This window comes from Cucurbita pepo, chromosome 16 (assembly GCF_057944985.1).
Source record: "Cucurbita pepo subsp. pepo isolate OVF chromosome 16, ASM5794498v1, whole genome shotgun sequence".
Lineage (NCBI taxonomy): Eukaryota > Viridiplantae > Streptophyta > Magnoliopsida > Cucurbitales > Cucurbitaceae > Cucurbita > Cucurbita pepo.
The window spans coordinates 13,061,744-13,075,108 of NC_141813.1; the positions used below are offsets into that span (position 1 = coordinate 13,061,744).

Genomic DNA, 13,365 nt, shown 5'->3' on the forward strand with positions numbered 1-13,365 from the left:
TCTTTTTTTTATTCGGCCCAATCCATGACCAAAAGCTGTTCGGGTTCCATGCCTGTTCGCACGTGCCTCGCACTACCTCTGCGTTTTTCCTTCGACCAATCTCAGCCGTCCATTATCAGAGATCATATTTGCACGCCCTCCCTCCAATTTCCCTTTCCACACTTTCTTTCTTTTCCTCCGAGAGAGTTGGGAAAGAAAAGCTTCAGAGACTGTCGCTGGAAAAATCCGCAACCCTAATTCGAATTCTGCAGGCCGCTGAACCAGAGAAATCAAAGGTTTGATCCTTCGTTTTTTTTTTTTTAATTCTCTTACGAAACAGGTTTTGTAGAATGTCATTTCCAGTATTTTTCCATCTTTCTTACCGCCGAATCTCTCTGTTTTCTAATTTAATCGCCAGTTTCTCGCTTGATTCTTTCTCCTAATTTTTTCCGGTTTGTTTTCTCTTCATCTAATTTGTTATTCCTCTTGCTTGGTGTGTAAGTATAGTGTTTTTTTTTTTTTTTTTTTTTTTTTCTGGATAGTTGTTAGAACTTCATTTCTTTTGAATCATCTGGATATAGATGGGGATCCTTTTCTTTTTTTAGAAATTGAGTGTTAACGTTCTGATTTGGGATGTGAACGTAGAAATATTAATGGAGAACGAGATTAACATTGTCGATGGCGGGGCGTCGGGGGACGATCCGACCACGGAGGATTTTTATGATTTTGATCAGCGGGAGAACGATGCAAAGGTCGCGGAGCTGAACCAGAGAATTGAGGTTTTGGAGCGTGAAAAGAAAAATTTGGTTGACGAAAATGAAGAATTCAAAGATAAGGTTAAAAAAGTTTCAGTGGAGATTGAAGGATTGAAGAGTGAAGAGGGGTCGCTGAAAGAACAACTGAAAGAAATGGAGAAACAACTTGAACGTTCTGAAGAGGGAAATAAGGTGTTAGAATCGGTTGCAGCGAGAGCATTGGAGCTTGAGACTGAGGTCGCTAGGCTACAGCATGATTTGATATCTGCAATGAATGGAGCCGAAGAGGCAAATACCGAAGTTGTCGAGTTGAGGAAAAACTTGGGGGAAAAGGGAGAGAAGGTTGAAGCTATGGAGGAACAGTTGGAAGCCCTGAAGAAAACAAAGGTGGAGAGTGAAAAGAAAGTCAGAGAATTGGAGAGGAAAGTTGGGGTGTTGGAGGTCAAGGAGATAGAGGAGAAGAGTAAAAAAGTTCGAGTGGAGGAGGAAATGAGAGACAAAATCGAGGCGAGGGAGAGGGAAATCACCAGTCTTAAGACAGTTGTTAAGGATTTGGAATCGATGATAACAAAGAACGAGCTGGAGTTAGATAAGTGGATCAAGGAGAAACTTAACGTCGAAAAGTTGTTGAATGAGTCGGAAGAGAAAACGAAAACGATCGAGTTGAATATGGCTCAGTTGCATCAGGAAGTAGAGGAAGCACACAAAGTCATTAGTGGATTAAAGGAGAAAGCAGTGAATGCTTTGAATGGAACTGCCGAGGAACTCAAGTCAGCTTTCGAAGGTGCAGAGAAGGAATTGAACTCGAACTGGCCTGTAATTGCAGGTTCGACTGGAGTCGTTGCTGGCATAGCTGCACTAGCCTTTGCTTTGTATGGGAGGCAAAGATAAATCGTGATGCTACAAAGGCAGATAGTTGAGGGTGGAGGCTTAACACAGAATATAGCCAAAAGGGTAAGGTTCATGAACTGTATATCTGCTTCAGTTTTGTTAGATATGTTTGTTTATTTGGTGGTTTTCTCCAAGCCAATAAGTACTGGTTGGCGCTAAATTTTTGCTTCAAATGTTCTTCTGAAGCCAAATCTTGTTAGTTAACCAATTTAGTTCAATCCCACTGTTATAGATGATTAACCAGACAAGTACTTGAGCTATACTTGTCTCTTTTAGCTTGGTTTCTTGCATTTCTGAGTTGTTTTCAATGCATTCTTGCATGATATGCCAAAATTTGGCAAATTTTGAAGTGCCCCTTTTTGATTGAGTCTCCACTGCCTCCACCTTCTCAATTGATTATGTTATAAATGCACCAATAAAACAGCAACAGCAGCAGATGAAACCATGAGAAGCAAACAAGCTTCTGCTCTGCTCGCTCTCCTTTTCACTTTGGTTGCTGGGCTGCTTTCTCACAGCCTGGTCATCCCTGTATTCTCCATAACTATTCATTCCTGACCTGAAAAGCTATTACTCTCCCAACAGGTTTCACATTCTTTTAAGTATCACCATAGACTGTCATAGTAGTGACTAGTAGGCTTACAACATTGCATTGCTGGCTCACATGGCAGCCCTATACCACCATCACACGGCTATGGAGGAACACCACCACATTATCCCACACCAAACCCTTCGACACCGTTGAAGCCTATGTCCGGTGGTGGTGGATACGACAATCCTCCATCTTCTAGAAGAAGTAATCCACCAACCACCTTTGTTGATTTAGGCCCTTCAAGCATTCCAACTAGTATATATTGTCCTCTTTGGCCTGTTATCACGGTTTTAAAACATGTTTACTAGGGAGAAGTTTCTACATTTTCATTAGAATGTTTTGCTCACTTTTTCAACCGACGTGGGATCTCACAATCCACCCCTCCTTCGAGACCCAGCGTCCTCTCTAGCACTTGTTCTCTTCTCCAATTGATATGGAATCTCAAAATCTACCCCTGTTGGGGCTAGAGTCCTTGCTAGCACTCATTCCCCTCTCCAATTGACGTGGGATCTCACAATCCACACTCTTTGTGGTCCAGCGTTCTCGCTGGCACTTGTTTCTCTCTCTAATCGATGTGGAATCTCACAATTCACCCCTTTTTGGGGCACAACGTCCTCGTTGGCACACTCCTCGATATTGTCATCTTTGGGCTATCCTTTTCGAGCTTTCCCTCAAGGTTTTTAAAACGCGTATGTTAAGAAGAAGTTTCCATATCCTTATAAAAAATGTTTCGTTCTCGTCTTTAATCGATGTAGGATCTCATAAAATCTCAACTTGCTCTAGGCGCTTTCGGACCTTTCAAGAGGACTGCTACGTGCCTCAACTCTGTTAGAAGGAAGAAGTACATTCAATAGCCACGTAATCCCCAAACCCCAAATCTAATGAATGTCCACGTGGTCTCCATTAATTGGGCATTTATGAAATTTAGGGCAAGCAGCAGCAACGGCATTCCATGTTAACCTTAAATTACGCTATATTGTGGTGGGAACCCGACACGGCAATTGGTGTCGTTTAAAACAGAATAAATAAATAAATATTTTATTAATTAAATTCTTTAACTTACTTTCTTACCAATTAAATCTCACCGACACCAACTCAATGTCCGACAACCTCCCCCTTCCGTGATTTTAGGACTAATTTTACCCCCTCCTTTTTACTGTTCCTTTCATTCACCTTAAATATCTTTTTTACCAAAATTACAAATCTTATATATTCTAAACATTCTATTAATTTACAAAAATAAAAATTTTATATTTCATGTAATATATATAAGAATGCTACTTCAATGACCTAAAAATTATAAATATTTCAAAATAAAAAAGTCAAATAAGATTAATTAAATATAAACAACAATTAAAAGATAGGGACGAAGAAATTTGAAAATAACCCAAAAAAAAAAAAAAAAAAAAAACTGGTAATTATAAAAGATTGGTAGTCATAAAAATTTGCATGCATGATAGCAACGGCTGCTCCCATTTCCATATATATCTATCAATGCCATTCTTTTGACTTATAAATTAAGAAACTAATCAATTATTTATTTATTTATTAATAAAAACAAAGTAATTAAATGGACCTCCTCATTAAACCAACTTCCAAACACTTTTTTTTTCTTCTATTTTCTTTTTGCAAACCAAATATAAATATATAAATGTAACACTCATTTTAATTTGGTAATAAACTTTAAAATTACTCATTTTTTGTCCATTTCTAAAACTAAAATTTTCATAAAAAAAAAAATAATAATAATGGAAAATAAAGCTAAGATTTCCTTGTATTGAATCTTATGATTAGGGTTTCAAATTTGTAAAGGTGTATTTATATAAAATAGTTTAATCATTTGTCTAATCATAAATATAAAATAGTTCAAAATCTTTTTACCTTATACTAAAAATATTAAAAATATAGAATTTTTTTATCGATTTTGTAATATATGAATATAATATTTTTTATTTGAAGTTTAGATGGTAACCTTTATTTAAAATTTAGGCATAATTTATTTATTAGGGGAAAAAATTGAATTTTGTACCTAAATTATATTATTTATTTTTGGTATTAATTGAAAAATTGAAATAATCAAACAAGGAATCCTTTGCCTCCGGCGTTACAGGCAAACAAGGAATCACAGTGTGTCGGTGGCAAATGGACACCCAATGGCAGATCCGTAAATAATAGTAAAAAACAAGGGTAATATTTCAAAGTTCCCCCGCGTTCCCGCGGCATTATTTCTGGACTCCATTTTTATTTTTTTTCTTAATACTTTTACCAAGGTTAAATTATTAAAAATATTTATAAATTAGATTAAAAAAAAAAACAAATTATTGGGATTTAGGGTATTTTGAGATTTAAAATTATTCCTTTTATATTTCCCAAAAGCATAATGTGTACAGTACTCATAAATAAATAAATAAATAAATAAATAAAATAAAATAAAATAAAATAAAAAAGACATAAAAGGGCAGTTGGGCATAGCTGGTGAGTTCGGCAGAGTGCGAACCCGTGAGTCTCTCTGAAAAAAAAGGCCCGAGTATCTTCTCTTCGCCTTGAATGGATTCCCCACCACGATGAACTTCTACATCTCCACCACCGGCATTAAGAAGCTCACGATTTCCAACTCCGCCGCTCTCAAGCCACCGCCGTTGCCGCCGCCTCCTCCTCCTCCGCCGTCCACAGCGCCTAATCGTAGAATCTCCACTCGCTCAATCTTGCCTCTCCTCCTCACTCTCGCAATTGTTCTCCCGTTCTGTTTCCTCCGAATCGCCTTTTTCGTCCTCGAATCCGCCGCCGCGTGTTCCTCCTCCATCGGTAACTTCCTCCCCCTTCCCTCCGATTAAATTACTACTTTATCCCTTAACTGTTTATCCTTTTGCAGACTGCTCTGGATGGACGCTTTTCAGCGGAAATGACGACGCATCTTCGGTTACTTCTCTCCCTCTTTTCCATCTTAATTTCGAATATACCCCTAAGCTCACACTCCGCTTTTATTTATTTTTTTTTTTTAATTTCCACATTTTACGTTTCTCCAACGACTTCATACTCTTTCCTATAAACTGACAAATGCATTTATAGTACCATGAACTTGAATGCATCTTCTACATATGGAAATGAATTTTTTTTTTTTTTTTTAATTTAAATAATTTTAGATAACCATTTTAATCTTAAACTATCATATTAAATTCGATTTTGTTATAATCGTATACATTTTAAAATATATATATATATTTTTTTTTTTTTTTTACTCGAAAATTCCTCCAATATTATATATTGAGTTTAAACATCGTCGTTGTAAGGTTGTAAATATTGTCGACTAACCTTTTTATTAAGATCAATCGATAATTGCTTTCAATTTACTCGATTTCATTTTTTTTTTTTTTTTTTGTGATTAAAAAAATGGAAATGAATTGTTGTTCCATTAAGCAGTAGGCAGCTTTTGGGACATGTGGCTACTAGCTAGCAATCATTTGATTTTGGTCCACTTGAGCTTGGAAAAATAAATAATATTGTCTTCTATTTCAATATCTTTCAACCCCACGTCGCTTTGATTGTGATGCCTCAATCAGTGTTCAAGAAAAATTATCCCTTCAAACAGAGAAAATGATTATGTTTACCGAATGGGTCCTAGATGTGACCGTCCAAGCACACCACTAACTCTTTTGACCGGTTATGTATTGTTGTTAGCTTCACGATTTTAAAACGTGTCAATTAGGGAGAGGTTTCCACATCTTTTTAAAGAACGATCTCTAGGGCCTAGCGTTCTCGCTGGCACTCGTTCCCTTTTTCAATTGAGGTCGAACTCTCCAATACGTTATTTCTAGTACACCGCCTCATGTCCATCCCTTTTGGGGCTTAGTCTCCTTGTTGGTACATTGATCGGTATTTGGATTTGATACCATTTGTAACAGTTCAAGCAAGCCGAGTCCACTGCTGATCGATATTGTTTTTTTTGAGTTTTTATTTTTGGATTTTGTACCGACTCTGTATTTTGGTTTTGTTCTTGCTGTGATTATGAATGACAGAGACTGAGCGAGGAGTTCTTGAGATTAATGGTGGATTCAAAGGAAAGTGGGTCTGTGGGGAGTGGCGATGGAGATGGAGTGGGATCCTTCAACGAGCTTGTCAAAGACATGATTTCTAAACCACAGGACATGAGGGCCTTCGCATTCAAGACTAAAGCTATGGTAATCCTCATATCATTCTGTTCCCTTTAATCAAACACAGGCCCTTCATTTGCTTATTCACATCTTCCATGGCAGCTTCAAGCTATGGAACAAAAGCTCAAATCTGCCAGAAAACGTGAATCTGTGTATTGGCATTTAGCTTCACATGGCATTCCAAAGGGCCTTCATTGTCTCTCTCTCAAACTAGCGGAAGAGTATGCTGTTAACGCCAAAGCTCGAGCTCGTTTGCCACAGCCCGAATATGTTTCTCGCCTTACCGACCCCTTCTTTCGTCATGTCGTTCTCTTGACTGATAACATCCTTGCCGCTTCTGTTGTCGTCTCGTCCGCCGTTCGGAACTCGGCCGACCCCAGAAAGCTGGTCTTTCACATTGTCACTGACAAGAAAACATACACCCCAATGCACGCCTGGTTTGCAACCAATTCAGTTCATGATTCTGTGGTGGTTGAAGTTAAGGGACTGCACCAATTCGACTGGTCAGAGGATGTCAACAGCAGAGTTCACGATATGTTCGAGATTCATCGCTCGATCTGGAAGCGTTACTATAATGATTTCAGAAAAGCTAACTTTGGGTTTGATGGGGAAGATCAAACACAATTAGATGTTCTTAGCCCCACCAGTCTCTCCCTCTTGAATCACCTCCGCATTTATGTTCACGAGGTAAGCACTTAGATAGTCATTCCAAATAGGCACGACGTATTAACTGAACTTTGTGCATATGATTTGTTCACCCCTTGATTTAAAGCTACAAATGTGTCTCATTCAGCTGTTTCCAGATCTGAAGAAGGTCGTGTTCTTGGACGATGACATTGTCGTGCAACATGATATGTCCTCTTTATGGAACATGGACCTTGGTGGCAATGTTGTTGGCGCTGTCCTTGATTCTTCCTGTGGCGATGGTTGTTGTCCAGGAAGAACATACAGTCATTACCTCAACTTCTCCCATCCTTTGATATCATCAAACTTCAATCCCGATCGCTGTGCGTGGCTCCACGGCATGAACATTTTCGATCTCGAAGCGTGGAGAAAGATGAACATCACATCCAAATATCATCAGTGGCTCAAACATGTTAGTTCCCATTCTTGTAATGCCAAATGAAATAGAATAATTATAGCTCACCCTTGACAAACACTGCTATTATTTTACAGAATCTCAACTCTGGATTGGCATTGTGGCTTCCAGGGGAACTGGCTCCATCCTTGATGGCTTTTGAGGATCATATGTATCCCATTGATTCATCATGGCATGTAGCTGGATTAGGTGAAAGACCCTTTAAGACAATAAGCAAGGAGATCCTCCAAGACGCTGCGGTCGTTCATTTCAGCGGTCCAGCCAAGCCGTGGCTCGAGATCGGGTCACCAGAGGTACGAAACATATGGCATAAACATGTAAATTTCTCAAATAAGTTTATTAGAAGATGCAGAATAATGTAGCGAGGAGAAGGAAGTTGTCCAAGTTTAGAACTAAAACTATTCATTTACATGGTCTAAGAGGGAAGAAGGCTTAACCCGCCTTCAGTCTCTTCAGATTAATCTCGACAAAAATATGATAGTAATAGAATCAGAGTTTTAGAGAATATATATTGTATATTATATTTTGACTTCGTATGAGCAAAAGATTGGGATAACATTATTCAATAACGAACGGATAAGATTAGATATCTTAATCAAACTCTACATAATCTCGAGTCGATTTGAAACGATTTTTCCTTTTTTAAGCAGTTAGAAAGAGAAAATCATTTAGATCCGATCTTGTTCTTGTTTGTTCTTCGTGTTTTGATGGGAAAGGCATCTAATTGCGCACTATAAGTAATTGGGAAACAACCTTACAAATTTTGTTGTTATTGTTGTTTGGTTGGTGTGTTGAAGACCTATTGGAATGAGAGCTTTTTGGGTATTGGCAAAGTGAAAAGGACCCACCGTTCATGGTGTTCTTTTGGAAGAGAGAAAGTGGGGGGAGGATGTTGAGTAAGATTTTGAATTACTATATGCACCAAAGTTTGATTAGACAACTCAATATATTGTCGTATGTCGTAGGATCGTGTGGTTTTCTCGTAAGATTGATCGAGAATTCAGGTGCATTGAACTCTTATAAGTAATTTAATTTTAAAATCTAAATGAGTTAATTAAAAGTTGTCGTAATACCTTAATTTTAAACAGTTACAATTACAACCTTTTCCAGTTGAACAGTGATTTATTAGAATATAAACGACATTAAATAGAATAATCCTGATGTCACATCACCCTTCTATAAATGGGTTGACGATAACAAAGGAATAAAATAAAAGTATATTCTAAACTTTAGCGTTACATTTAGAAAAATATCAAAATAACTTGTAAACTTATATAGTATGGTCTCGTGTCTCTCAAATCTTATATTATGAATATCTTGATTGCTCTAACCACCTCTATGAATCGAGGAATCGTGATATGATAACTAAGAAAAACTTAAAGGAAATGAAAATTACTACCTATACAAACAAGGTCCACATTCCTTTTCGGTGGCTCAATCATAAGAATTTCATGATTAAGCGTACTTTACTTAATCAATTCTATGTTAGGGGCCGCCTGAAAATTGCAAAGAGTAAGTAACACGGCCATGTCGCAGAAGATTTAAGAGGAATCTCGAGGTCATCCATGTTGAATCGAGATTCCAAATTCTAATATAAATTCTGGGCATGAGTTGTTACGATATTTCACAATACATCCAGTAAATTTATAATTTGGGTCGAGCATGTATCCCAACAACTACATCAACAAATCATAACCCGAAACGAATAAATATCACAAATACAAAAAAAGGTTTTATAATATATATAAAAAGGAGTCTATGTTGAGGGTTTTGATTGTAGCATGAAGCATAAGAACACTACACAAAAATAAATACCATGAGATTATCTCAGCCAGAAGCAGAGAGCTTCAAAAGGCAGTTATTATTTGACATCCTCGGTAGTTGGTTGGTTGGAGATTGAGAATAATAATAATAATAATAATAACAACAACAAGATTTTTGTGTTTTTTTTTTTTTTTTTTTTTTTTTTGGTTTGGTTTGGTTTGGTTTGGTTTGGAGAGTTATACACTTAAACGAGCTGAAGGGCAGTGAGATGGTCTTGATGGGCGTAATGGGTGTCGGAATCCATAAGCCCCACGCCGCCATAGCTTCTGTTCTCCTCGTACTGCCCTCCTCCCACTGTCTCATACGTTCCCCTTTGCATCATGTTCGTTTGTTGCTGTTGTTGTATTCTTTCATGTTCAGCAATCTATTAAAATCGAACTAAATTTACGTGAGCGATGTTATAAATAATGTTACGTATCAACATAATTGAAATAAATTGAGTATTTTGTTCTCGAGGGATTTGTGTTATCGAGGAGAAAAAGGTGAAGAATTTGACCTGTGCTTGCAGATAGTTGTTGTGATTCTGAAGCTCCATTTCCTACACCGAGAAAAAGTCAACGTTTTTTTTAAGTATCTGAACAATCATTCCAAATAGTCTCGTATATATCGTGTGTTATATACGTACCCTTTTTTGCATGAATTCCATCTCTGCACACAAGGTTTCGTTCTGCACACAATCAAAACGGTCAATTTTGAACCCGAATAAATTTTAAATCGCTATTGAACTCAAACGCATAAATATATACAATTTTAACACGAAACGTGGAAAGTTAGAACATGGGTAGTAACAAAAACAAGATTACGGGATTCGAACACAAAGACTTCCTTACGCTCGAATGTAATGAATTGAATCTAATTATATCAATACGTCGAAGCAATCGAGTAAAAGGGGAGACCTTTTTAGCCCTAACTTTGCTGATTCCTCTCTCCAATCTGCCCTCCAAGCTTTTCAGGTCCTTTAAAGACAATGAGCTGAGTGCTTCACCAAGAATATGCCTGAGAAAGATGAAATTAACACCGTAAATTCATACAAAAGTTACTTTTTTTTTGTGTTTTTCGGAACCGAACCTGTTCGAGTTTTGAATCTCCCGGATCTGTCTCTTCAGCTTCGATGCTTCTTGCTGGTAAAACTGTAAAAAGAAAAAATTCATATTTAATTGTTCATCTGTGTTTTGAACTTTTTTGTTCCTTAAAAAAAAAAAAAAAAAAAAAAAAAAAAAAAAAAACATGTAATTACCTGTACATTAGCTTCTGCAACTGATAATCCAGAATTGGAAGAGTCAGCAAATGCTTTCTTGTACCTTTCAATGGTTCCTCTAACACTGTAAAAATTGTACTCATTTTTAACCATTCATTCACAAATATATTACCCACAAATTTAATAATAAACTAAAACATTATGTTAAATATAATTATATAAATACTTTAATATTATATAATATTATATATAGATAAAAGAAAGAGAATCACAACTAATAAAACTGACACGAGGGATTCCAAGAAAATGGGTGGTGGCATGTGATACCTTAATTTCGTCGACCATGATTGCAGTGTGAACAAACATCCCACATTATTTTATATTTCTTTTCATTTTTCTATTACCCTAATCCCTAATCTCCATTTTCCCCCGAAACCCGAAAACCCGAAACCCTAAATTCTAAATCCTCCTCGCTCAAAACCCTAATTTCTTCCTCAATCACTTCAATTCTCGGACAAATCTATGCCCTAAAACACGATTTTCTTACATTGAAGCTTCCTAGATACCCGTAAAAACCGTAAACTTCAAGCTTAATATGTGTAACAGACGAATCTCACTGTTAGCAGATATTGTCCATTTTAGCCCGTTACGTATTGACGTAAGCCTCACAATTTTAAAACGAGAGTTAAACTGTACAACCGAGGTGGGATCTAACAAAACGTCTTATCGACGCTCTTGTCAAAAGATTTTAAGCTATTTGTTTGCATCAATGAGAGGCATCATAAATGGGTCTGATGGGTTTGAAAATCATTAAAAATGGAGGGAAAAAAAAGGGTCTAAATTAGTGATAAGGGGGAGAGGATCGAAGTTTCATAGAAATAGAATGATTCTCTCTTGCATTGCAAAAGAAAATGAATTACACACACTTTCCCTTCCACTCTCCCAAACCTAAAATCAATAATATTTCAAATGGGATTTTTCAAATTTTCCCAAAATAATAATAATAATAATGAAAATACAATAATTTCTTGTCGGATTTGATTAATATGAATATCAGTAGTGAGTTGACTGAAGCTAAATTGGTATAGAGAGAGAGAGAGGGAGAGATTGAAAGGCATGAAATATGAATATATGAAGAAGAGGAAGCTATTTACCAACTTTTTCTATTTCTATGCTACAAATTAAAGTTTGAGAGGGCAGAATGGTCCTTCCACATTGCAAGAAAATGGTATTAATATTATTCATTTAATTATTGTACAACTCACAAAAAATACTATTTTCCATCTTTTTAATTATTCTAATTACTATTCATCCATTCTCAATTTTTTTTTTTTAATTTTTAAAATTTGTTTGTCATAATTTGATCATTTGTGTGGAAAATTCATTAATTTCTACTCTAAATAAGAAATTAATTATGTTTTGTATTAAACCCTAAAAATTCAAAACAAATATCATATAAAAAGAAAAATTGAGTTTGATTATCAAGAAAAAAGTAACGAGCATAGCTCACCGGTAATTGAATTATAGCAATTCTCTTAAGATCGGAGGCTAAAATAATAAATTGAAAGCTTAGAAAAACAAATTAAGAAGAAAAACAAAAACCCAGATAAAATCAAACGCTATCTAACAAACCCATTTGAAAAAAATAAGATTTTTGCAAGCAAAGTTGAGCAAGAACATTAAAAGTAATGGAAAAAGGGTGAAAAAATGGAAATAATGAGGGCGATGACACCATCATCTGGGACAGACAGCTTAGGGTGACGGATTATAGATGGATGACATTTTTAGGCAACAAAAACCCTAAAAACATGGATTCATTAATTTCCTCAAAAAAAAAAAAAAAAAAAAAAAAAATTAAGGCTAAACCCTAAGCTTTAACCATAGATCTGTGCAGCTGAGATAGAAATGATTAATTTATTTGGTGTTTGAAGGAAGAATTTGAAGTTGTGAAACCTGTTATTGGCATATTCATAGAGACGGCCACGAGTGGAGAAGACGATGAGGGCAACTTCAGCATCACAAAGAACAGACAACTCGTAGGCTTTTTTAAGCAAACCATTTCTTCTCTTGCAAAAGGTGACTTGACGATTTGTGGTATTTTCAATTCGTTTAATTTCAATCTTACCTCTTCCCATTTTTTTGTGGGAAGAGGCAGATCCTTCTCCAGCTTGGCTTGGGAACTCCGTGGCTGAAATCTGAACCAAAGAACACACAAAAATAAGACATGGGTTTTGGTTTTGGTCACTAGATCTGCCACAAAATCACCTAAAGATTCAAACTTTGAAGATGGGGTTTCAAGATTTTGAAGAAAACAAACCTGGGTGAGCTCAACTTTGATGGAAGAACACCAACAGAAAAGGGGGATCAGATTTTGGTGAAGGGTATGGTGGAAAAAGGTGTAGGGTTTGGTTTATTGGAAAAGTATTTAAAGGAGAAAAGTAGATTGAAATTGTTCATATTGCCATTTTGTTGGTGTGAAATTAAAGAGGGTTAATCAAGCCCTTAATCCAACTTAGCTTTTAATAAGAAGGAAGATCAGATTAGAGGAATTAGGGGAAACAAAATTATAGGGAGAGAGAGTGTGTGTGTGTTAGGGTTCCCATTTCTTCATGTTATGGGTAAAAGTTTAAGAAGGGGTACCCCATAAAAGGTTCTCTCAAAAGTGACCCACAAATTGGTTGGAATTAGACCTTCTGTTTTACTCATACAAACCTACAAAACCCTTTATCTCTTATGTATGTATATGAGAAAATAGCCTTATTGGGTATTGTGAGATCCTACCGAGATCCTACCTCGGTTGGAGACGGAAACGAACTATTCTTTATAAGGGTATGAAAACCTTCTATATCATACGTGTTTTACAAACTTGGTGAGGAAGC

At 36.3% G+C, this 13,365-nt stretch overlaps 3 protein-coding genes across 3 annotated transcripts; 2 read left to right on the forward strand and 1 right to left on the reverse strand.

Annotated features, from left to right (window-relative positions):
- Positions 1-33: 33 nt before the first annotated feature.
- Positions 34-1,900, forward strand: LOC111776998 (peroxisomal and mitochondrial division factor 2). Its single transcript, XM_087118500.1, is given in 3 exon segments — positions 34-208; positions 211-275; positions 585-1,900. Coding segments are annotated over 3 exon segments (1,266 nt in total). The 5' UTR covers positions 34-48; the 3' UTR covers positions 1,626-1,900.
- Positions 1,901-4,745: 2,845 nt separating this feature from the next.
- On the forward strand, positions 4,746-9,477 carry LOC111777754 (putative galacturonosyltransferase 15). The gene is made up of 6 exons (XM_023657472.2): positions 4,746-5,019; positions 5,087-5,133; positions 6,231-6,392; positions 6,468-7,052; positions 7,159-7,461; positions 7,542-9,477. The coding sequence occupies exons 1-6, from the start codon at positions 4,779-4,781 to the stop codon at positions 7,824-7,826; spliced, it is 1,623 nt and encodes a 540-aa protein (XP_023513240.1). The 5' UTR covers positions 4,746-4,778; the 3' UTR covers positions 7,827-9,477.
- LOC111777074 (agamous-like MADS-box protein MADS1) lies at positions 9,442-13,066 on the reverse strand. Its single transcript, XM_023656511.2, has 8 exons — positions 12,804-13,066; positions 12,440-12,681; positions 10,526-10,610; positions 10,357-10,418; positions 10,185-10,284; positions 9,914-9,955; positions 9,785-9,826; positions 9,442-9,652 (listed from the first exon to the last, which is right to left on the reverse strand). Exons 2-8 carry the CDS (start codon positions 12,619-12,621, stop codon positions 9,473-9,475), a joined length of 693 nt encoding a protein of 230 aa, XP_023512279.2. The 5' UTR covers positions 12,622-12,681; positions 12,804-13,066; the 3' UTR covers positions 9,442-9,472.
- Positions 13,067-13,365: the final 299 nt, after the last annotated feature.